The sequence below is a fragment of the Haplochromis burtoni genome, unplaced genomic scaffold (assembly GCF_018398535.1).
Source record: "Haplochromis burtoni strain Fernald_Lab_line unplaced genomic scaffold, NCSU_Asbu1 Contig_9, whole genome shotgun sequence".
Lineage (NCBI taxonomy): Eukaryota > Metazoa > Chordata > Actinopteri > Cichliformes > Cichlidae > Haplochromis > Haplochromis burtoni.
Window position 1 is genome coordinate 3,446,890 of NW_024582370.1, and position 26,323 is coordinate 3,473,212.

Below are 26,323 nucleotides of genomic sequence, written 5' to 3' on the forward strand. Positions count from 1 at the left end.
CGTCTCTGAGGATTTTTTCTGTTTCTGCATTAGAGTGGACATGTTATCCAGTAGCCATAAGGGACATTTCAGCCAACATGTGTGAGAATGTGTGCTTTTGGTAGCTATGCATAATTCTGTGCGTGTTTCTTTTTTTTTTTAAATTACAAATATATTTAGTATTCTCTATTGGGAAATGGATTATCAGTCAAATTTTTACACGCTACCAAGCAAATGATTATAAGCTTGTGGAGGAATTCAGTCAAATTTTCACTGAAATGGGTTTTTCTATGTTAGAAGCTTTCAAATGGAGCATGTAAGGTTGTAGTTTTTAAGCAGATTGAGTAGGCTGAACCCAGGTTAAAGCCATAGGAAGTAAAAAGTTCTACAACAAAGTAACAAAAAAATCAATTGTTAAAAGATGTTTAAAATTTCAATTTATAAAGTCTTGAATGCCTTGAAACCTTGGATATGGGCCAGCGCACACATCTCTGATTTGTTTAAATAGATCTGCCGCTGTGCTATTGACTGCTTTTCTTCCCCAGGTGGAGAGGCAACTAATGAATCAGATTTTAGGTAGAAAGAAAGATTTCGTTGGGAATAAGAATGGGGATCCTGGCTTCCTTCAAGCAACCGGCCACATTTATGAACAGTGATGTCATAAAAACAGTAATAAGTGTGGATTGGATGAAAAAGTTGACTTACAGAGATGAGACTGTTAAAATAAAGAAAGGTTTGCTATACAGGGTCGAGCCCATCAGGGCTTTTCTTCTATTTCTTTGCCTTCTTTCGTTGCTCTTTTTAGCAGTCAACACATTCATCTCCCTCCATCTCACCCATTTCACTAGTATCCTCTTGTCACACCAACCACCTGTGTCCTCCTTCACTACACACATGAATCTCTTCAGAGGTTTTCCTCTTTTCCTCCTGCCCAGCAGCTTCATATTCAACACCCTTTGCTCAGTATATCCGCTATCCCTCTTGTGCTGATGTCCAAAGTACCCATCTCAGCTTCGTCTCTTCAGCTTTGTCTTCAAGCTGCTCAACCTGAGCTGTCCCTCTGATGTACTCACTTCTATTCCTGTCCATTCTGGCCACTCCCAGTAAATAAATCTTGAAGTCTGTAGCGCGACCTTTTGTCTTTTTGTTAGGGCCATATACAGTATTAGCAGTTTGCTGAACTATCAGCATAAACATTTACAACAGCTGATAAATGAAAAATAAAAGTAAGGAACAGTTGGGAGAAACACCCTTCAACCATGTTCCGACCGTTGTCATCGCACAGTATGTCCACCAGAGGGCAGTCGGCAACTTAACCATTAGCTGATCCGAGCGCAGTTAGGCAGAGCATAAACAGGCAAATAACTGCTCGCAATAAACGTTTTTTGTGTCTGAAAGTAAAAATATATTGTGTGCTGTATCGGTGGGTACTGGTCTTTAAACCCTACGCTGTTCGGGCTCTAATATGGACATGCTTATTACAGCGTTTATCTCATAAAATTAAATAGAGGAAGATATTTGTTGAGAAACATGGAACACTTATTTCCAACCCAGTCAATTAGTGTGTGTTTGAGTGCATAGGCGTGTGTCACAAGTTGGTCTGACGTCTTTTTTTCTCCCGGCATTAGTTAGTGTTTCTTATTTCATGCTCATTACGGTTTACCACCACCCACCTGCTGTGTGTTGCTTTCACCTATTGATGCTCAACATGTGTCCACCACCAATTACACAGCCACAGTTCTCTATTTCCACACTATAAGGTGCGCTCGCAGCTCTCTGATGCTTCACTAACCTCAATTAGTGATATCATTTCTTTGTAAATGATCATCATCACTTTTCTTTTCACTCCACACTTGGCAGAATGCATGCAGAGTGTCTTCTCTCTGTTTAAATGATCAGTTGCCAAAATATGCATGAGCTGATTCTTTACTGTGCCCAGTGTGGTGCCTAGAGTACAATTCAGAGTGCTTTATATTGCCATTTTGTAGCTGATTTGGATAGTGTATGCCTGCAGCTTGGTGCTTTTTTTGGATTGCCGCAAGTTCACACTAGACTCAGTGCAAAGAGCTTTGCCAAGAGTTATAAGCCCTATAATATCAGTCTCTATTTCCCTCCCCTTCTTGTAAAAGGAATCTTTCTCTGCACAAACCCTGGGCTGTCACAGTATGCAATTAGCAACGTTATTATTCCCAGATCGGACATTAGCAACATGGCAAAAGCCAACCCGATACAGGGATTTGCAGCGTATGTGCTTTCTCATTTATTACACGAGCAGAAGAGCAGGTTTATGACTGAGATCCTGTCACTGCCTGTGAGATGGCTGCCCAGGGAGTGCTCTGCTGCAGGTACTGTCGACCTGGAGAGATTCGAGGCAGAAACTGAATAATTAAACAGATGGAGGAAAAGAAGACACCTGGTGCCATCACAGTGAAAGACAGCAGATGTGCGTTTCACTAATAAGGAGACCAGATTGTGTGTCTAATGTAACAGAGGGGAGGTTTTAGAGCTCTCGACAAAAGCAACATTAACCTGTATCGCTGATCGTGACTCCAAATACAGACAAAATGCAGCAAAACAAAGCCACACATACATTTTCATCTGCTGTGTTTTCATTTTTGTTTCTGCTTAAATCTCAGAGAAGGTTCTCCTTTGTATGCATGCTATCTGATGAGCTTTGCTATATGGTATGCTATACATAATTTTTGCGCTATAAAAAATTAATTACCCTTAAGGAAAAGCTGAATATTTCACTGTACATAATGGGATTCCTCTTCTTTGTAGCACTATATACGTTCCCCTTTTTGTTCTCTGACCTTTTGACCCTTTACATCTGCTCAAGGGCATGTTAGACAGGAAATAGTCCCACGGACCCCATGATCCGTAATGGAAAAGGCGAGGTCTGTCGTCTGTCAAAAGAGAGAGAGAGCCATGAGGCAGAATAGAAAGTGAAGTGACAGAGAAGACTTGAAATGCAAACCATCCTTCTGTTTGACCTCCCGGCTTTCTCCGCCGTCTCTAATGTATTATGGAGAGTTTTCTTCCTGTAAATCAGTCCTACTTGACTTTCAGGCTCTCATTTGTCATGTCCTCGTAAAAACCAATGAGGCAGCAGCTCATTGGCCAGTTAGATTCAGGACAATTTTAAACCACTTTCCACTGAATTAGATACCATTTCTCCAACTTGCCAATTAGGACTTTGACAACTTTAAGGAAGCAGAGGAGACTTAAGGGACTGGTGACAATAAGGCACTGTGGGCACGGGAATTAAATTCCACATTTCTTAGTTTAATAATCAGCCCCTTGGACCATGGAGTTGCTAAAATATCTCCAGGGATCTGACTGAGAGGGAGCGTTTTCCTAATATATTCTTTTTTAATTAGAGTTCAGCAGCCAGCCATGCTTTAGAGGTCAAATCTCCTTCACACTGGGCATTCAGTGAAACCATTTATCAACTACAGCGCCTTTTGACACATTTATACCAGCAGAGAGAGAGAGATTTGATTTAAGAGCTCGTGCATTTCTGGGCCGATGCTAATTCAGCGTTTACAGAAATTCCTGGTTGTGGCTTATTGTATTTATCAACTGAAGTGTGCATAACCAATAACTATGAGCTTAATTCACTGCCGAATAAACAAACATCACTTTGTGAGGGATGATTAGGCAGAGAAAAGAAAGCTATTAAGATTATATTCTGCTTTTTTCTCCAGCGAAATTGAATTTATTCTTGTTAAACATCTAATAATGCACTGCTGACTCTTACTCCAGGCGCACTAAAATATGAAAAGCTTAAGTAAGAAAGAAGAGATTATTGCAATCAAAGTTTTAATGAAGGTGACGGGATCAAGAGCAATAGAGAAAAAAGGAGAGTTTGCTGTTTTCATTACATGTTTTTTAAATGAGATGGCCATAGTGATCACAAAAGCGCTGGGATCTGAAAGCAGGCGGATACATGAAATGGTGTGAATGAAAAATAGCTGTATCTAATTACTTTTGTCCTACTTTCAATGAACCTCATCTTCATCAACAAACTTTTCCTACATCGGCTTTCGGGATAATGATCTTCTCTTATCCCACTGAGATTTGCAAAGAGAAGGAGTTAACTTTTGAAATAGGCAGCGTTACTTCAGTGAAAGCAGACGGATTATCTGAGATGTTAATACCCGTCCTACGGCACTGATGCGCACACTCTGGCCATGCGCACATTAAGCTCCTGGATTAATTTGTACAGGCGTATAAATCTGTATACTAATCATTTCTTTCTGGAATAAAAATGTTCTGCAAAAACAAATTAAGGTTTAGCCAGGTAAACGAAGGCTTGTGCTCTACAGGAACATGGAGCAAAACTAAAAGAGGATGTCATGTTTTCCACTCTTGTCTGCTCTGAGAGCAGGGATAAGGTGATGGACAAGCTAATTGTTTGAGGGTAATGGATGCCAGACAGTAACAGGTGGATACAAAGAGGCGGTTAGTCATGGATGGCTTTGTTACTTCCAATGATAATTGCACTGACAATCGTCCAACTGTAGTCAGGTCAGCCCAAGGCTAATACCCAATAACACCGCATCTGTCATTTCCCCACGTTTCCCTGTCACAGAAGATTTTGTATCCAGGAATGGGGAATTACATGTACACGAACGATGCCCTGCTGCTTGGATTCAGTCCTGAACCCTCATCTATATTCATTGAAATTCTGCTGTCCCCTGAAGGGAAGAGGACTTTTCTGAATTGCGATCAAGTTATTTAGCGGCACAAGCTTTTGCACTTTACAGATATGCTAATGAGATCCCTGAAAACATTGGGAACATGTCTTCCATCTAAAATGGTAAATGATGATAGCATTGCTTTATGTTGTAAAGGTGATGCCTACCTTATTAGAATTTGCACAGAGGGAACATATTAAGGGAAAATGTTCAGGGTTTTAGCTTAAAATAAGGATGACATGAATAATATTATTGCTGATTGCGCCTCTTATGTGGATTGAGTCAATAAGCCAATCAGGGTGCGTGGCTGCTTGAAAAGGTGCCAGCTGATGATGATCGGTGTTAGCAAACTGGATAGATCTTTCACGAAAGCGTGAATGCTTTATTTAGAGAGTTTAGCATGTGCAAAATGCTACAGGCAACCAGATAGTGATGGACTCATTCAGTCTAATGATATTGGTTTGAATGGTTAAATAAATTCTCATATGTAGTCTGTTTTGTAGCTTGTTGGTTCCTGGCCCGAGTCACTTGGACACCTTACATTCACTCTGTTGCTGCGACAGAGCTGCTAACTTGTTAATTGCCACACTCTCTCCTCTGCGTTGTCATGTACATATGAGGAAAGCTGGGTGCTGTGCTCAGTGTCAATAAAGGCTGCTCATTGGTTTGTACATGGGTGCTAAAGAGAAGCTGTGATCATGATTATTTTGGTCAGTGCTGAGATCTGGATTATTTAACATGATTATCTATTAACTTTTAAAACATCAGGCATTATTTGAACTTTGAGCACAAATTGTATTATTCTTGTCACGGTTCTGGGTCGGTTCGACCCAGCATTTTGAGTTTATTATGTTTTGGTTTATTTTTTGAATGATCGTTTTGTTCCTCTTGTGCTTTGTCCATTATTATTAGAATTCTATCTTTCTGTTTATTCGTGGTCAGGATTTGTTGTCTCATGTATTGTTTGAGTTCCATGTATTATTTTCTGTCTGCCTCTCTGTGTTGAGTCCGTGTCTTTGAGTAGTGATTCATGTTTCCTGTTTTATTGTGAAAGTCCTTGTCTTATGTTAGTGTGTGCAGCTTTGCTCCCCCTGTCTCGTCAGCCCTGATCTCTCCCAGCTGTGTCTCCCTCCTGTTGCCCATTCCCTCATTACCACCCTGTGTATATAAGCCCTGTGTTTTCCCGTGCTCGGTGTCGTGTCGTACCTTCGGCTTATACCTGTGTGTTTTTGTGTTCAGTACTTTCGTGTACCGTTGCTCAGTTTGCTTTGTTTTCTGCCAGTAAATAAAGCTGAGGGTTTTTTTTGAGTTACTATTCAGTGTTCGAGTCCTGCGTTTGGATCCTCCTCTCCGCCTGCCCGCACACAGAGCCCTGACAATTTTTTGTGTCAGCATCTACTTTTCAGATTACTTGGAGCCAAAATGTTTCCGAGCAGCTGTTTTATCCTCTCCCATTGCTCAAAGACTGTCTTTTTGTCCTTCGGGTTTGAGCTGAGCTAAAAATGCCTGCTCTCCAGGGCTTTTTTTTTTTATAGGAATGGGTGCAGGCACAATTGTGAAGGGGAAGATGAACAGGATTTCTAAAACGAGACAAAAAGAAGCAAATTATTGTGAAACTTGATTATCTTATTTTAATAATCTTTGAAAGTTAAAACTGTGATTGAGTGTACAATTAAATACATTACCCAGCCATAAATATGCCTAGTTTGAACTGTTTATCTGTTTCTTGAGCGTTTTTTTTATGCCACTTGTTTTTTTGCATCATTTTTAGATTTACAGTTATCTACTAAACTTACACGAATAAAAGAAATCTGACATTTAATGTATGCTATTCTATCTTCAGGTGTTTTAAAAAAATGTTTTTGTTTAATACTCACATTTCTGCATTTTTTTAATTTAAGGATTACATATTCTTAAAAGGATTTGCAGTTTCTGAGCGCACTGTAGAGGCAGGCTGCTTTTATAGGTAGTGTCCATACTTTGAAAGGCACCTCTGCCTGTTACCACTGTCTCTTTCCACTGCACTTTATTGTGCTCACATGGAAATGATATCCCACGGGGCGGTGTGGTTTGTGTGAAGTTGAGTATGGTTGTTGAATTACCGTGCAATTATGTTGTAGCTCTTTGCATATGGCATTCAGTGATTTCACAGCATGAAAGAAGAAGCATTTGTGTATTGTGTACAGCTGTTGCCCTGCAGTCTTAAACGGAAATTGCATATACACACACACATGCAGGACTCTGTTTTCACATTTTGATGTGCAACTCTTTTCTTCTCTTACAGGAATCTGTTGGACCGAGACACTTTCTCCAAATCTGACCCTTGTAAGTTCTCAGCTTTTACGATGATAATTGCAGCTCAGATTTTCCTGCGGGAGATTTTGTTCAGAATATGGTTCGCTGACACCTCGTCTCCATTTACAAAGCTTTACTTTTTATTTTTGCTGAGCTTAACTTTGATTCAGTTTACTGCGCTGTTTCAAAGTGTTCCTTCAATAACTGCATATCATTTGCACAATAATGTGACAACCTTTCCTTGCTGAGAGCTAAAGTACCTTAATGCATGCAGGGTGTAAACGCCAGCCTTTGAATACAAATGGCTATCTTTTGGTGAGACACATGGGGAAACGCCATAAAGGCATTTTCTTTGATACTCCCTGCAGGATAGAGAATGGAGGGGGAGACATTTAACATAATAGGGAGGAGGTAAAAGCCCTTTGTGTAAATAAGCTACTGGGAAAATAGCGCTGACACCCTGTTTTGTATTCGCCTGAAGCTGAACCTCGGTATATATGACAGGTCATGTGGTATTCACCCGCCCCAGCTTCATTTAAAGTCGCCAGATCTAATGGGAATCAGGAGAATCCCACAATGAAGAAATTGTGTTTTGATTGCATGGGTGTCGCTGTGTTCAGGGGCTCTCTATCTTGATTTTCTTTTTTGATTGTGGACAGCATACCTAGAACCATCAAGCTTGGCAGTTCATTATGTTGTCAGGGCGTGGCAAGATAATTAATCATGAATGTCAGCAAAGAAGGAACAAAACAAACATAATTTGAAGAGGCAGGATTCTTGATTGAGATTGTTTGGTGACGTATTCTTCTGTTTTGCATTTTTCCTCTCTCTTCGCTGCTATCTCATCCTTCTTCATCACTTCTCAGTGGTTGTGTTGTACACCCAGGGCGTAGAGACCAAACAGTGGAGAGAGGTAAGCGATCACACCGTTTCCCTGTCAACACAGCTCAATCAGTCCGTCTCTTTTCCGTGACATCTTACTCTGTTTATCCCGCTTACCCCCTCCCCACCCTCCTCTGTCTCAAGGTAAATGCTGTGAGTGCCAATCACTTGCAATTGACTGACCTTGTAAATGCTGGTGCTCTGGTCAGCACTGTGTTAGCTGTGACTGATTAAGGTGGCAGCTACATGTATCATTAAAGATTTTCCTCTGTGTCGCTGTCCCCTCTGGCTTCCCCTCTGATCAAAGCAGACAGAGGTTGCAGTAAGACATTAGGCCCGTCTGGAATTGTTATGTGACACTGTAATCACAAATTAAAGGCATACACTGAAACTGCAACTTAAATTAAATCAATTCTTATTATTTTGATCTAAGGCAGTCGAACTAGTCTCTTTGCTTACACATTGAAATCGATTGGGATTGAACGGTGAGTGGTGTGACTTCAGATTTAAAATGGGAAAGATTTGATACCCCAATAAAAACAAAACATATAGTTTTGTTGAGTTTTTGCTTCCAAAAAGGCAAAAATGTGTTTCAGTTGTACCGCACAGATTGATAACTTGGATTTCAGGATTCACTGGACAAATTAGTAGCTAAACAGCTAAAGTATCACCAAATTTTAGTCTTTATTTCATAAAATATAACGGTATAAGCAGCAATGATCTCAGTTTGACTGTCAAACCTAAAGAATAATATATACCTGTAGCCACTCTGCTTAGCTGCTGTGTGAACCTCAGTATAAATGGCTTTACACTCCACCATTTTTACCTTGCTCTTTTTTAGCTTAGAGAAACTACAAAGAAGAGATGTGAAATGAGTTCAGAGAAAAGGTCAAATGTTTATTTGAATCACAAATTACATCTTTTCACAAGTAGATTGGGAAATGCTCCATCAGCTCTCCATAGTTTGATTATATTGTCTAAAAGTAAAAACAAAAACTGAACTGAGAACAGAGGTAACACAAGCAGACCCAGAAAGATTACCAGCAGATTGGATAATATGAGTAAAATATGAGTACCACAAAGAACAGGTGAGAAATAACACGAGAAACCACCTCAGGGATCAACAAGAATTACCAGAAACAGTGTGGCAAACAGGCCATTTGAAAAAGCACTGTGGGCAAGGAGACAGGGTGATAAACCACCAAAAGCTCTTCCACTGCTCCAAAGCATACCATCGGCCTTTTTTAATAATATTTTTCACTGTATGAATGGCTCGTCCAGGACCATAACCATAAAGCACCTCCACAGGTGCCACGGACAAAATAAATGTAGCATTAGTAAGAATTAGCCATTTGCAGGGTGAAAGATGGAGGAAATTTTCACTACATTCGAAACAGAAAATTGTCGATTCTATGCCCAAGTAGTCCTGTTCACTCGTTTTTTTTACATTCAGGATATGAACTCAAAGAATTCTAAGAAATTACTGGTGGATCGCTAGAAAAATGGTGATGAGATGGCGCATTGCTCCAGACATTTCCTCCACAGAGACATTGACGTTGGTGTTGCATTTTGACGGAGGGGAAGTCGATATACAAGGTTGTAAAAGAAGTACAAACCTGGGCTCTACGCAGTGGCTGATCACAGTTTGAAGTGGATGTGAATGTCAGATTGTTGATCTCCAAAAGTGACAGATAATGTGTGACACAGACACCCCTTATCTGACCTCAGAGTGGTGCTGGCTTAGGGGGCTTCTGATGGTAGCAGACCATCTGACATGCAGTTTGGACAGATCATAAATCCTGCAGTGGCCCCCGTAGATGAAAGAAAATAAATCTTACCTTTGCATGACAACACACACACATACATTTGGTTTATATGTCTGAATTCCAGACCTACCAAGTTTTAAAGAAACACATTGACATTTCAGTCTTCTTAAAGTAGAGCATTAGAAGGTCAATACTGCTCTTAATTGCCTGTCATCAACAATATTGCAGAAGTGGAAGCAGAGCAACTACGGATGAAAGTTTCGGCCTGTCTCAGCAATGCAAAGCCCCCCAGTATCCAACATCACCATGGAGGAGAGGAAGGCACTCACATCACTTAGTGATGACAACAACATTATCATCCTTCTGGCAGACAAGGGTCGGTGCACAGTATTGCTAAACCAGAAAGACTATCATGAGAAGATTTTGTCACTACTCAGTGATGAAAATACTTACGAGCCCCTAAAACAAGACCCAGGAAGTGGCTACAGGAAGAGGGTGATAGACTGTCTGAAGCAGTTAGAACAAGACAAGGCTATTGACCGGACCTCATACCACAGGCTGTACCCAGGGGAGTCTACACCAAGTCTGTATGGTTTACCGAAAATACATAAACAGGGTGCACCTTTAAGACCGATCGTCTGCATGATCAACTCGGTCACCTATAACATCTCCAAGTTTCTGGCTTCGATCCTCAACTCGCTGGTGGGCAGCTCTGAACACCACAACCTTGGATTTTGTTGAGAAGGTGAGAGATGTCATTATGGAGGCAGATGAAACCATGGTCTCGTACGGCGTTACATCTCTCTTCACTTGCATCCCAGTCACGGAAGCGTTGGAGGTAGTCCGTAAGAGATTACAGGATGACCCAACCTCAGCAACAGGACCACTCTCAGCATCGACCAAGTGTGTTTGCTTTTGGAACTGTGTCTTCATTCCACCTACTTCACATACAAGGGTCAGTTCTACAGGCAGAAACATGGGTGTGCCATGGGCTCCCCAGTTTCACCCATCGTGGCCAATTTGTACATGGAAGAAGTGGAAAAGAGGGCTTTGCTATCCTACCCTGGAACACCACCAAGCCATTGGTTCAGATATGTGGATGACACCTGGGTGAAAATCAAATCTCAGGACGTACCACATTTCACGGATCACATTAACTCGGTGGACCGACACATCAAATTCACCAGGGAGGATATGAAAAGTGGCAGGTTAGCCTTCTTAGACTGTGAGATTTCCATCAGTAATGGGGGACATCTAAAAGCTGACGTGTACCGTAAACCTACACATACGGATCAGTATCTAAGGTTTGACTCTCATCATCCACTGGAGCACAAACTGGGTGTCATCAGGACGCTACAACACAGAGCGAACACCATCCCCACGACACAGCGGCCAGGGAGGCAGAAATGTAAATGGCCTGTATTGGTATAGCGCTTTACTAGTCCCTAAGGACCCCAAAGTGCTTTACATATCATCAGTCATCCACCCATTCACACACTGGTGATGGCAAGCTACATTGTAGCCACAGCCTCCCTGGGGCGCACTGACAGAGGCGAGGCTGCCGAACACTGGCGCCACCGGGCCCTCTGACCCTAGTGTTAGGGTGCAGACCACCACCAGTAGGCAAACACGGGGTTAGTATCTTGACCGGGAGGATATTTGGCATGCAGCCAGGAGGCAGCCTGGGATCGAACCACCGACCTTCTGGTTAGTGACTGACCTGCTACAGCCACCCAGAAGAACAGCACATCAAGAAGGCCCTGAGTAAATGTGGTTATCCCAGCTGGACTTTTGTCAAAGCTGGAAAGGCACTTAAAGAAAGCTCCAGCCGATCCAGGAGAGAAGGACAACCGCTGCCCAAGTGAAAACCTGTAGTGATCCCATATGTGTCAGGAGTATCGGACGAGTTGAGACGCATTTTTTCTAAACACCAGGTCTTATACATCAGGGAAACCAAACAACCTCTGGCGAAGCGGATGGCACAACACAGAAGAGCTACCTCGTCAGGCCAGGACTCTGCAGTCTATTTACACCTACAGGCCAGTGGACACTCTTTCAATGATGAGGATGTACACATCCTGGACAGGGAGGAACGCTGGTTTGAGGCGGAGTCAAGGAGGCCATTTACGTGAAAAGGGAAAGACCATCTCTGAATCGAGGAGGGGGCCTAAGGGTACATCTTTCGCCATCTTACAATGCTGTGATTGCAGCCATTCCCCAACTCTCTGTGAATGGTACTCATGGCCATTGATCAGTGGTCTTTGATCAGTGGGTTTTGGTCAGTGGTTGTTGATCAATGGTCATGAGAATTTGCATAATTATGATTAAGGAACTGACCTCCCAGCCCATTGTTCCTTCAGTGGGCTGGTTTCAGTCATTATGCGAATTTCCTGTTTATAAGCTTGAAACCTGCAGTCAGCTGAGACTGAAGAAGTCACTTGGATGAGTGACGAAACGTTTCTCACACAAAACGCTACGTCCAGATGAACAGAATCAACTTTTGGAGATGCCCGTCATCTTCAGCTCTCTCCCTTCTCCCTTCCTTTTTTTGGTACTTCTATGCCGGAGTCTTAATGTTTCTTATGGTTGTGATCGATTGCCGGCCAACCCTTTGACTCTGGAAAAAAGGTTGACTTTCATTCAAAGCCAGCCATGTTGGAAGAATCAGGTCAGGACACAGTCCAAAGTTGCCTTTATAACACCTAAGTGATTTCTCGCTACTTGAAATACTCTTCGATTTAGGCAATGGTGCTGTCTGCACCGTGCATACACTTGTTTGCTGTGAATTCACTGGACAGCTACCTGCTCATGTTGATGCTGTTGAACATCACACAGTTTTCATATTATGCTACAGGCACTTGCAATCTTATTGCCTTTGACACGGTTGCTTCGAACATGGAGACCTGGTCTGCGACTACTGCTGTCTTTAAGGTAGCTTTGGTGCATCCAGAAGGCGATAAATACGGAGTTGGTCTGCTATGATTTTGTGATGAAGTTGGCAATCGCATGCAATCTTTTTGTGATAATACCAAGGTTACTCTGGTAAATCAGAAAAAAGCTACTTATTGCTGTCTGTTTAATATATTTTGCCCTTTATATACAAAGAAATTGACATTAAACAAAACCTCACAGATTTGAAACAGAGGTTTAGAAATTCCTCCACTAATAGTGACACAAGCACTCAGCAGCCTTGCTTTTATATACAAATATAACCAGAATACAGTTGAATTGAGTCTCTTATTATAAAAAAACTTAAAGGTAGCCCTCATTGGCATGGACTGACTCAGACTGATTGCAATGTGTTGGCAGTGTGTTTCCTAATGGCAAGGAGATCGACTTCCTGTTTTTACTCTACTGAGACTGAGCAGTTTGGGAGGAGAAGCAGACTGGAGACTATTTACTGTCAACAGACATGCATTGCAGATTTGCATTGCCAAGTGCATCTCAAAGAGAAGACGAAGAAGTCTAAGAAAGTTTTCTGCAGCCTTAACAACACTTGAGGTTGATGCTTGACAGTTTTTGCTCTTATGTCTCTGAACGAATGTCTGCCGGCCTTGACTCACAGAAAAGCAAGTCTTTGTACTGATATCAACGCAGTAATATTCTGTTCCTAAGCCAGAAAGTACTTTTAACATTTTATCATGCAAATATGGATGAGCATCAAGTGTTGCACTCATTCGTGATAAGTCTCCTACAGTTGTCACCTCGGGTTATAGTGCCCCACCTCGAGCGTACAAACTGTGGGTGCAGGCTGAATGCCTCTCCCTGAAGGAGATAGGCCTGTGTCTTCAGCTGCAGATGACAGCTGGCTTTTCGAGCAGCCGAGTCAAGCTGTGCAGAATTGATAAAGCGGAGTGCCTCTTTTACCCCTCTGTCAGGTAATGTGGTTTTGTTCTCCTGGGAGTAAGTGTGGTTGGTAGCCAGTGTGCCACCAGCCATCTGTAATCCAATTACCCTTCTACGGGACAAGCTTCCCCATCAGCTGCTGGTCATTCACACACCTCATCAACAGAAGAACATGAAAGCAGATGTTACACATGCATTGTGTTTTGCTTCCTAAGAAACCAGTGAGCTCTTAACTCACTTTTGGTCACAACATGAATCTGACAATCCATCATTTTCCTGCAGCATGACTTAAAGTCTTAATATCCAACTCCCTCATCAGTTATTACTCCAGGTGCATGACAGATTTTCCCCTGTCTCGCACTTTCACTTACCTGAGCAGCTGACATAGTACAACCTGCATAAATTCCTTTCAAACTCCTTGACGTTAATCTTTTTACCAAGATAAATCTTCTAACGTTAGGGCTCACAATTTATTTCATTACAGGGTTGCTTAAGGGAAAGAAGTCACACTGCCAGCACCCGGATATCCCTGCAGGAAGGGTCTTTTTTTCTCTCTTGACAGTTAATTGTAGAGCTTTGCAACGTTGGCTTTACATGTTGGCCGTGTACTTGCCAAGGTGGAGATAATGTGTGGAGTGGGAGATCTGTTATTTCCTCGGATGGCTTTTTTAGCTGCTCTGGTGCTGATTCTTCTTCCTTTGTTATGTTTGGCGTGGCACCAAAGTGAATATGCTATAGCCCTCCCGCTGCCACATACACCTTCTGTCATTAAAAATAGGCTGCTGTTCGCTCGGGACAGATTTCACCTTCTTTGCGTTCGCTGGAGCAGAGCTCTCACATTTTTTGACAGGGAAAGCAGGAGAGGAGGTAGTGACACACACACACATGCACACAAAGTAGTTAAACTTTTATAGACCTAGACACACTTTTATACCTGATGGCAGGCTACACTTGAACAAACCCACACTCTTAGGCTGTCATAAGTTGCACACAATCCACCCTGACTGTCTTTGCATTAGCATCGGCGTCCATCCGTTCAACGTATTCTGCTCGCGTAGCGTGGCTTGTCTGCTTTCATGTTAGGACTCACTTTGAGTCTTAACCCCATTGGATGTAATCACAAAAGTGTGAGTCTGTAATCCCGCTGTTTCATCTCCTTATTAAGCCCTAACACTGCTATTATTAATTCACCGTGTCAGTTTATGGTTACTCTTTTTTACCGGCGATGTTTTATTTATGCAGCTTGACATCACTTCTCTGACTTTCTGACTGAATTATTCATGTCGGATAACAATTAATGCGCGTGTGCCCACGAGGAAGAGGGTGCAACTCTTTCCATTTTTGTTGATTTGTTTGTCAGAACATCACCTCATCACAAAGTCTTGCTGTGTAACACTGATGTAATGGTTTTTGGTGTCTGCCCTGGCAGCTTTACTTTTTCTTCCTTTTGCAGGAGTGTTGTTAGTTCCCCTTTGTAAAAGCAAATGTAAAAACGCCACTTGGCCTAGAAGTGGCTTTAGAGAATGATGGAGGCGTGAATGTGGTATTAAAGAAAATTAGTGTAATTGGACTCAATAAAATGCCTTCTGCAAGCTTATGCATGCCCAGCACAATGTGAAAAGGTAAAGAAGAAGAAGATAGAACCTTCAGATTTTTTTATTCCTGTTCTGATCTCAATGAAAGCTACTAATTCAGGTGGCTGTTTGGTAGCATGATAGATGGGATGGTGTGAGGTAATAGAGCAGTAAATACAGATTCTCAAAGCTTCTTGTTCACGTCTACCTTGTCTTGTCTCTAGTTTGGGAGAACAGAGGTGATAGACAACACGCTAAACCCAGACTTTGTCAGGAAGTACATCCTGGACTACTTCTTCGAGGAGAAACAGAATCTGCGCTTTGACGTGTGAGTTATTCTATTTGATCCATTTCTCTGAGGACACACACTGAGGTTTTTTTTTAAGTTATGCCGCCCTCTTCTCCAGTTCTTCATTTATTTCCAACGCAGCATCTTCTTAACATCCTCTCCCTTACCGTGCTTCCTTGTCCCCCATCTATCTCATCATCCCTTCTCCCCTTTTTCCTGCCTGTCATTTTCTCTCAAAGTCACTCTTTTTCTACCTTCTCTTGCTCGTCATCAGCTTGAGTCTCTCCCAAGGAATTATTCATTGGTGCAGTGTCTCAGTAGTCATTCGTTGAGTGGAGATTGGTATAAGGTGATAAATATTTCATATAAAGTTTTATCCTTAATCTTCCTGCTGCTAAGAAAAGCAAATGTCTGAAAGCAAGTCCCATAAAACTCACAAAGACCGCTGTCCTGGCGTTCCTCTGTTGAAAAGGTCTGACTAGTGAAAGGGTCAGGAAGGTGCAGCTTCATTTTGAGGTCTCCCAGAACAGAATCAGGATAATTTCTCCTCCCCCTTCTTCCTGCAGGATTGGAGATGTTCTTACAAAAATCCATATCCGCCAAAGCATGAATTCCCTGGTGGACTAGGATGTTTCCAGGACTGCACCGAAGGTCTCTGAGGAGTTTTAGACACTTAATGAATTAATTTGGTGCAAGACTGGGACAGTAAAGGAGGCAGTGCACTCCCTCACAATCTGTGTTACTCATTTACTTCTCTCTTTTATCACAGAGGTGGGAGGCAGGGCGTGCTCAGATTTAATTACTTTTCCATTAAGTTTGACTGGCAGATGCTCCAAACCCACTCTCCTTTGGTGGATTGTTTCAGTATGTGCCCCCTGGCAGAGAGTGGAAATTACATTCATAAACTATAGAATGACTTCCTTAATTAACTGTCTAACATTACTGCTTACGTGTTTCTTCCCCCTCCCCATTTTTTCTTTTTTTTGGGCTAGGCGGCTCTCCCCCGGTGTGTGATTGACAGACAAAAAGTGTCCACACTGCAGTCACTTTCCTTTAATTAGCACCAGCACAAAAAAAATCTTCTGTTGTCGTGCCCACGCACTAACCGCTGCCATTTGTGGTCTCTTTGTGATTTCAGGTATGATATTGATTCTAAAAGTCCAGATCTGGCAAAGCACGTAAGTGAAAAACTTTTCTAAGAGTCGGGAGCTCAGCTTTACTTCATACACAACCCTTTAGTCGTCAGTGCATGTGATATTTAGGTTCTATGCAAACCAAAGTTTGTAGCATCTAAATGCTCAAATATATTCAGAAATAATGAGTGAATTGTGCTTCATCTGCCAAAATGTTGTTTGTTATTATTATGACTTTTTTTTTAGTCTTTCATCAGTTAAAATGAGCTATATTATTCCTCTGGAGCGATAATAATCAAACTTTCATTTGCATCTGGCATAGACTCATTACTTTGTTTTTTCTTTTAAATGAGAAATGAAGCATTGCACATCATTATCAAAGCTATTCAACACATTTCCCTGTGTGCGCCGTGGTACTCTTTGCAGCTGCGAATTTTGATTTCCAAGACAGCCAACAATTTTTCTAAACAGTATCTATTTATTTTAAAATGGCAGGACTGTCTGAAAGGCGAGGTCCTTTGTTGTGCAGCATACATTCAAGAGAACAGCTCATTAAGGTGAATGTATGTTAGTGTCGTCTTTTATGCTGAAAGCTTTGATAGATAAACTCATACAATGCAGACACAAAACAATATATTTGCAGCACTTGGTTTGCATACTGCCAAAATGCTCTTCATCAAATATGTCACGTGACGCTTTGTTGTTGTGCTTTTGCATTGTGCTCCATACTCTGGAAACAACCTGTGTGATGTGTGTCTCCGTCACCTTCCTTCTTTTGCGCTCTTTCGCTCTCCTGTTCGCTTCCTGTGAGGCTCTGTGACTCTTTACCCTCTGCTGTTCTCATTCTGCCTCTCTGCTCTCTCACATTTTCACTTTTGCTCTTCTTTCTCGCACTTGGTTGATGACAGTCTGGTATTTGAGTCATGTGTCTTCTGTTCCATGATATGCTCTGTTGTGTCACTGCTGCTGCCTGGTCTCTCTCTCTTCTTCCTCCTCCTCCTTCTTCACCCCGGAAGCCAACCGAATTTAACGTACGTGTCTGCCTCAGACGTCCTAATTAATAACTGTACAATGCTTACAATTATGCTTAACTCCTCACGGCCTCTCCTTGTTACCCCCCGTGATCCATTTGAATGTTCCCATCCTACGTCTCTCTCTCGATCCCACTTTATGCCCTCCTCCCCATGGCAGGACTTCCTGGGACAGGTCTTCTGTACGCTGGGAGAGATCGTGGGCTCACCTGCCAGTCGCTTGGAGAAACCGCTCGGGTGAGTGGAGATTTCACAGTGTTCAATTTGCAGAGTTGTGTGACAAGAATGGTAGGCTCTCAGTGTTTTTTAAATGGAAGTAGACAAAGAGCAGTTTTAATTTGGAAGTTTTCAGATATGAGATAAAGAAAACTCAGTGCCACCTCTCAGCCTATTCAATCACAGCATGGCTCTTCTGCTGGATTTCATCCATGCCAGCGAAGCTGACATCTCCCTTCTAGAGCCATCTTTATTGTATATTACAGTGCGAGATTAGACCAATGTGCTTGGATGGGAATGGGTAATTGAACATGACCAGGGGCTTCCACAATACAATTACTGTCATTAGGGAGGTGATCTAGCTCTAAGAGTGGATTGAAGTCAGCAGGAGACACATGACACTATCAGCTCCTTAGTGTAAACTGGGAAATAAGAAAGCCTGAAGCACTTGGCACCCACAGACCTGTGTGCAGCTCTTTGAGTTATGTGTCTTTTTGAGAGTGCGAAGGAGGGTTTGACACACTGTGAAGCCTGTGTTGGTGTGTGAGACCACGAGTGCAAAATATATGCCTCTATGTGAAGTATGAGGCGGTGCTGGCCCCGGCAGCGGGGGGGTTTGTGAGAACAGCAGGGCTTTGGTGTCGACCATGAACTCAGCCAGGGACCGGGGGTTGTGGATTACAGAGCTCGGTGCCCTTCGGTGTTGAATAAGAGGATGAGCAGGATCAAGAGACCGTGTTCACCAGTGTGCTGTAAACTAGGCTTCACATAAACTAGGCTTCACACCTCACATCAGAGACAGGGAGGAGGATCAGGAGCCCCAGGCACACATGATGGAGAAAAGTATTGATTCCACAACCTCAGCAGGGTACCTTGATCATTGCTGAGAGGGTGATGATGATCATAAGTTTGATGTTACAGTCCACAATTTATTAGAAAGTCAAGAAATGAGCCCCTGTGAAAACTTTCACTTGGGTTGCTATTAGCTGTTCCTTTCAAGTTTGGAAGTAACAATTCACGAAGCGCAAGAACAGTGAAGGTTTCTTTTGATTCTTTTCAACTCCATGACACTCAGTTAAGGGTGCAGTTTTCATCTGCCCTCTTTTTTTATTTGAATAGTTAAATAACGTGCATGAGAAACGTAGTTGTTCTCCCCTCCTGTGATAGACGAAATCCCAGAAGTTGTTTAATGGCTTTTGTGCTCCATTTCCTTGTCATACATCCTAAAGTGACACTGTCTCTCTGCGCCATAGCTTTGAGGAACAGCTCCTGCAAAGACTGAGGAAATCTGTTAGTCATGCTTAAAGGAGCCCTCCCAAGGCACGCTGCATTCAATGACCTGCTTAAGAAGCACATCAGCACCCCTTTCCCTATTTTCCAGACTTCATCTTTCATTTATTCGTCTTCCTTCCATCTACCAGATTCTTTTCTTCTGGCTTGACCCCTTTTTTCTTCATCGTGTTCTTTATTCCTTTTGTTCTTCCAGACCTCTCCCTCTTTTTCTTTCTGCTCCAACCAGCACGCAAGCACATATCAAAGCCTAAAACTTACCCAAAGTTTAATCCAGTCATAATTTTGATTTTAAATCTAAAGGCAATTCTAACTCCTCCGCCTCCCTTTTTAAAACTTTTTTAGGACCTAACTGCGTGTTTACAGATTCATATGCAATCAGCTTGGAAGACATGTGGCTTCAACTCTTTCCTCTACAGCTATACAATATACCAGTAGTATTTTACTGGCTGGCAAGAGGATAGAGGCAAGCAATTTTGGCATTTTCACCCATGCTGACAGATAGTAGAGACAGATGGAAAATATGGATAGAGAGAGAACATTGACACTGGAGATGAGGAGTAAAGCTGGTTTGCCAGCCGTTGACATTTAGCCTCGCTTTCCCAGTGTTTACATAGCTGAAAAACTATAGTCAGTCAGTTAGTATTCTGACAAAGATAGCAGGCTAATATACAGAGTGACCTCCTTAAAATGAGAAATATGAGATTTTATCTATAACTGAAAAAACTGCATATAGGTGCTTCAAAGTTCAGTTAAATAAAATATAACATCACATCCTTCCCTCCACTTGCCAAGGGTGCAAAACTCCCTTGAACACTTTTGGTTCCTTTCTCAGGGAGTGCTGCTAGCTTGAGAGACACACATATCTGAGTTAAGATTAGCACATTAATGCATGCTGCTTAAGTATAGAAAGAGAGTTTACAGAAAATCAAAATGCAAACACAGTAATATACCTTATGTGTCGTGTCCGTCATTCATACTACTGCACACAGAGGTCCAACAACTCCTGTAAAGGCAGTTTTATGGAACAGACCAGTGGTTCATTACAGACATAGTGGTACAAATACTTCCGTTTATAATCTGTTTTTAATGAGAGGCATGCATCAAAATTATTGGTGCAGGAAGAAATGTCAAGCTGAGTGACTGATGGGGTAAATGGCTTCTTTGAAGAAAAAAAACCCACATGGGTGCTATGACACAGCTTTCTTAGCTTTGATTGTTTTTGTGTTGTTGTTGTTGTTGTTTTGCCTGCAGGAACAAATCACAATATAGTTGTGTAGGTACCATAATAATAGTGTTAATTTAAAAAAATAGCTGTAACCTTTCCTGTCATTATGGTGAAATATACCACACACAATATGTTTGTACAGCATATAAATGCAGCACAAGATTAGCATGCTAAACCCATTAGCCTACCCTTACTGTGCCCTTCTGCTGCATGCTTAAAGCTGGAAATGAACCATAAGGAAGAGTACGACTGCCGCGGGTGTGTCGATCAACCCACACAGGGAGGGAGGAAAGCTGGAAATATACAAAAATAACATATCAAAGGCATGCATGTGGAACTGAATAAATTGAGAGCTCACATAAAAGCTCACCTGACCTGTTTTCCTGTGGGAAAACCAACGCTTCAAAGGAATAATGATGTTTTTCCAGCACTGAATACAGAAGGATAACTGACGAAGAAAAAAAATCTTTACACCTTCTGATAGGTACAGTATGTTCCACTTCTCATGCATTTCACACATGAATCTGTTCTGTGTTAGCTCCTCTTTCTAGCTGCAGTTATAAGGAAATGAATAAGCTCTCTATTCTTTATAACTATTTAAGTAAAGACAGAGGTACTAAGTTCGTCAATTCAATGCTGTAACTCACTGTTTACATGTACTTACCATTTCAAGTTTAGCTTGAACTTGGCTCAATTATGACTGTCGAACTCTGACGATGTTCCTGATTTATCATAAATGTACTTATAGCCATGCTGCATACCCTTTAATGACTTTTTTTGGCTAAACAGACTGTGCATAAAAACATCAAAGTCAAAGGACAGGCAGAAATTGCATTAAGTAATCCCATGGGTAGGGCTAAAAAGAGAAAAGATGAAAGTGTAGTTAAACTGATAAATGTTCTCTTGAATTTTTACTTGTTTTGATGAAGATATAATTTGTTTTGAGCGTCCTTTGATAAAAGAAAGTGTAGTACTTGATCAAAATCTCAAGAAGTTTGATCCCAGATTTGCTGATAATTAATTTGTTTTCTCTGCTGTGAGAATATGTGGCTTAATTAGTGCGGTGGCTAATGTGCCACACAACACGTTCATGTCTAATCTGATTTGTGATGATAATAATTACAATTATTTTAAATAATCACCAATCATTCTCATATGGGAGGTGCAATGTCAAAGCTGTTATTGTTTTCCCCCCGTGAGTCAGAGTGTGTGCGTCATTGTGACGGTGTGGTAACTGGAGATACCTAGTTCGTTAGAAAACACCACAATGACAGTTTTACATACTTTGGCAGGCGTCTATGTGTCCGTTTGATTTTGGAAACAGGAAAGCATCTCAATCAGGACAGCTCAGTGTTTCTGCCCCCAGAGTTTTAATTACTGATGTTAAAGCAAATGCAAATGCAACTCCTGTTCAGCAGCCTTGGGGACGAGTTCAGGGTTGCTGGTATTTGAGAGGCTCTACTATATCTGGACTCCAAAGATTCCTGGGTGGTATCAGCAGGCATCATGGTACAGACAGGCAGGAAATGGAGAGCCCAGGAATGCCTGGAGGCATCAGAGTCCCAGCTGAAACGTAAGCTTTTTGTGTTCGCGGTAACATCTAGTCAGGCAAAGGACAAGTGGCATCAAAGAAGAGCGGAACAGCGTGATGGTGGACTTGCAGCACCAGGTTACATGGATATGGTGGGAGCATACAGTGCAGAATGAGAGCTTGTTGACTGACAAAAACCCAAAAAGATCGACTCACATGCATATCCTCTTTGCTATGAAAGTAAGACCACATGCTAAAGACCATCACTGTTACCATCTCCAAAACCAAGGCCAAGAGCAAACATATCTGCCAGCAGAGACTGGGAAACTGCTACAATCTCAGCCTAAACCTGCAATGTGGCTGCTCACCTCAGTGTCAGACTTGGAACTGGATCTGGAGAGGTATAGAAACTTCAAAGAGGCCAGACAGGGCACCTCTATCAGTCTCCTCCATGCAGTTGCTCCTATTAGAGCTCACAGTTCCCTGGGAGGAGCACATGGAGGAGGCAAATGAAAAAAAGAAATCCACATATCAGGAGCTGGTGGGGCTCTGCAGGAGGGGAGACTGGAAGGCATGCCGCAAGCTTATTGAAGTGGGGGGCAGAGGATTCACAGGTTGGTCACTGTGGAAGATCTACATGCTACTCAACATCACAGGGGCTGAGAACACGTGAAAGAAAGAGCCTCCTGTTGGCTTTGGATTAGGAGGAATGTTCCATGCGTTAGTGCTGCTGGGACACAAGCCAGGGCCTCATCAACCCAGACTGGTTTGAGTGTATTTGATGCTGAATCACATCACTGAAGATATTCTAGGTCATGTTATTGCAAATGCAAAAAAACTTCACCACAAATGTTAATCTGTCAATCAGTACAGACTTATCAAATTGCGTTTGTCACATGTTAAATGATATCTGATCACAACAGCGCAACGCAGATGTTGAAAGATAAGCAGTGAACGGAGAATATGTTTTTTTAAATAAAGCTTAGTTCTGCTTTCATCAAATCAGCAATCCTTTAATTTACTGAGTTATCTCTCTGTCAAAACAAGTCAAAATTCAACATATCAAAAAAACATTGTGTCAGTTCTCTAATTGAGTTTAGGACTGAACAGATATTCAAGACAACAACAGCAATACACTGATGCAATCTAGCACAACAGCAATAGGATAAAAATCTTTGAAACTCTAAACTTTTCATATCTGTTGCGATCCGGTTTATGTTGTCACATTTAATATTTAATAATATTTAATATTTTTTGTTCATTTTCAAAAGGCTAATTTTCATCCGTATCTCTGGTCAGATCTTAAAAACCAAGGTTTTTATTAGACTTATATTCCATCCTTCTGGTCACCGGGCATCAGTGCACGTTGGGGTGAAAAAACACTGTAACTGCAGTCCAACAGTGTGCTAAAAATCTCATCTTTGAGCAGAACTGTGTCATCTTGAAGTTTGATGAAGTTGTACCTGATTATTATTTCACTGAAACAAATATGCTTGTAAGCAGTAGTTGCCGAGCCCCTTCTTTTAATTGCTTTGCAGTCTTATATGCACACAAGCTGTTTGCAATTATAAAAAAGGCAGATCGTGTGTTGAAATTGATAGTAATTTACTAAACAATGGGTCCTTGATTCACACAGAGATGGCCTCAGGCTGCATTACTTTCTCTGTGGGCTGCTCTCATCAGCAATAATGCTGAAAAGAGGACCAAACACTGAGGCAGACAACGTGAAAAATAAGACTGGTAAAAGACCATACAATAAAATAAAATAACAAAAATAAACAAAGAGATAAATAAACTTCAAAAACATCTAAAAACTGGTATCTAAAACAGTAAGTATGCTGCTCACCTCTTAATCTTTGAATTCACATGTTTTCTGTCCCATTGCCCAACGACTATAAAATCACCGCCCATTCAGTCTTCCTTTATAAACATTTATAAAGTGGAAGCGTTGGAACCATGTTAACCCTGCCATGAAGTGTCAGCCCACATCAAGTTACAGAGAGGGTCTGTAACTTAACTCTGCTAAATCAATAATTGCCAAGTTCCAAATCTCCTCTCACATTAACATCAGCGCAATGACTGTGTGCCAGGAGCTTCATGGTACAGGTTTCCATGCCTGAGCAAGTGCTGTAGGTGTCCCAGTACTTTTGTGCATATATAGTGTGTGTTTGTTTTTCAATAGAAAATATGAGGGGATTTTCATACTTGAACTTGAAATGGCTCCAACGCTCCAATAGCCAGCAGATATGTCTGTGAACCTCTGCTTGGCTCATCTGGTTTAGTGCTCTCTTTGTTGGAGGAGCCAATAAATAGCTTCCTATTCAGGTTGTCTCTGCATTCTAATGTCGTTATGACAATACGATCTCTGCTCGAGGGATGGATTGGGTGACGGGTCAGTTAGAGCCACAGATGAAATGGTTTCTAACAGGGTTCTTTTACATAAGCTAATTATGAAATGCAGCATTATATTGTATTCAAAGTTAACAGTTGAAATGTATACTAAAAGATCAAATACGTAATGTCATGCCCGCAATATTATTTCAAACTGCTGTGTAAACTCGCAGAGTGCTATAACTTACCATAAATTTACTCAGGGAACACTGAAACAAAGGGCATTACTTGTCTCATCTTGACTTCAGAGACTCACAGTTCTTTGAAAGTTGTTGGTTAATGTAGATGGCTGACGGCGGCGCTTCCTCTGAGATGAAATAAAATCACAGATTTAAATAATGAGTGGGAGTGAGAGAAGTTTATTTGTTAGTGAAACTGAAAATCCCTAATCCAATTATTCTTGATACTGTAGATGGGTACATGCAGCCAGGTACAGTGTTTCTTTAACTTTTAGCCCCCCGTGTTTGTCTGTTTTACTTAATTGGGAGGTGAACTGTTCTAGACGGCTTATACTAATCAGCATTCTCTGCCTCGGAGCATCACACACAATTAGACCATTCTGCTGCCTTGCTAAATGCCAATTTGGGCTCTAAGGCTGAGCACTAACAAGAGTCCCTCTCTAATAATGTGTATTCCTGCTTAGATGTATAAAAACCCCAACTGTGCTGAGTGTACAAGAACCCTTTTTGTCCGATGAAACAGGGATTTATTAGGTACCATTTTGCTTCCATAAGAAGCAAAAAGCCTCCCCTCTCTGCAGCGCAGCTCTCACAACAAACTGTTTGTTTGCCTTGCCTTCCCACTCATTCAGATAAATTGTCAGCTACATTGCTCTGTTTATGACTCTTCAAGGACTTTGGAAAATCTCTGCTTTGTGCCTCCGATGAAAGGAAATGGTTCATTCACTGCTTGTTATAAGTATTGTCTCTTAAAGCTCTGCAGGTAATAAGGCAATAGATTGTTGTCTTAACGCTACTAATAGTGCAAGCGCAGGCAAGGGCAGTGGAGGTTTTTACTCTTCCGATAAGCTTCGCTCATTTCTTTTGCAGTCAGAGCAGACAGTGTTAATTTCTGTTATGACCACAAGCTGTGTCTGCTGCAAAGGTGAGAGAGCAAACGGAAAGGCACTCTGTGTTGCTGATCTATCTATTCAGAGGCTGAAAACAATCTGTCGGTGCGCAGATTACAATCAGAGGAGGTCAGGGCAACCCACTGCAACATCATATGAATTTCATTACATGTGCTCAGCGCTAGGTGAGGGGGCGAAAGGTGGCTCAACAGTAACACTGCAGGGAAAACAGAGGGCAGAATGAGCTGTGAGTTGATATTACCTACAGTCATGGTAAATAGAAAATACACCCTTAATAGTATGGTTTTAGTTATTGCGAAATAATAAGAGTAATCGACATATTCATTTTATGATTATTTATGTAACAAACTAAGTCAGAAGCAGGTGCTGCTAATCAAATTCACTTGTTTAATTGAAGGTCTGAAGCATTCAGGTGTGTGTTAACATGATTCCAACAGGAAAAGACGTCAGTAAAGGTCTTAAACTTCCATTGTTTTCATTCAAATTCTGTTGTTTTCATTCAAATTTCATTGTTTTGATTCAAACTTTGTTCTGTTCATTGAAATTCCGTTGTTTTCATTCAAATTCTATTCATTTCATTCTAATTCTACTCTTTTTCTTCAAATTCTATTGGTTGTTTTAGAATTCTGTTGTTTTCATTCAAACTCTGTTCTGTACATTCTAATTCTGTTGTTTGTTTTAAACTTCCATTGTTTTCATTCAAATTCTAGTCATTTCATTCTAATTCCGTTCATTTCATTGAGATTCTGTTGTTTTCATTCTAATTCCACTCTTTGTATTCAAATTCTATTGGTTGTTTTAGAATTCTGTTGTTTTCATTCAAATTCTGTTGTTTTCATTCAAATTTCATTGTTTTGATTCAAACTTTGTTCTGTTCATTCTAATTTCGTTCTTTTCATTCAAATGCTTTTGTTTTCATTCTAATTCTACTCTTTTTATTCAAATTCTATTGTTTGTTTTAGAATTCTGTTGTTTTCATTCAAACTCTGTTCTATACATTCTAATTTTGTTGTTTTCATTCAAATTTCATTTTTTTGATTCAAACTTTGTTCTGTTCATTGTAATTCCGTTCTTTTCATTGA

At 41.3% G+C, this 26,323-nt stretch overlaps 1 protein-coding gene across 3 annotated transcripts in view; it reads left to right on the forward strand.

Moving 5' to 3' along the window:
* The window catches only part of cpne5a (copine Va), an 80,132-nt gene that overhangs the window by 5,461 nt on the left and 48,348 nt on the right, over positions 1-26,323 (forward strand). For 2 of the 3 annotated variants that reach the window (XM_005914869.2, XM_042228114.1), the window contains exons 2-7: positions 6,964-7,004; positions 7,841-7,887; positions 15,267-15,370; positions 16,470-16,509; positions 17,481-17,495; positions 17,656-17,732. In XM_005914869.2, the coding sequence (XP_005914931.1) occupies positions 6,964-7,004; positions 7,841-7,887; positions 15,267-15,370; positions 16,470-16,509; positions 17,481-17,495; positions 17,656-17,732 (324 nt within the window). The remainder of the gene's footprint in view (positions 1-6,963; positions 7,005-7,840; positions 7,888-15,266; positions 15,371-16,469; positions 16,510-17,480; positions 17,496-17,655; positions 17,733-26,323) is intronic. The other variant, XM_005914870.2, reaches the window with a different exon arrangement.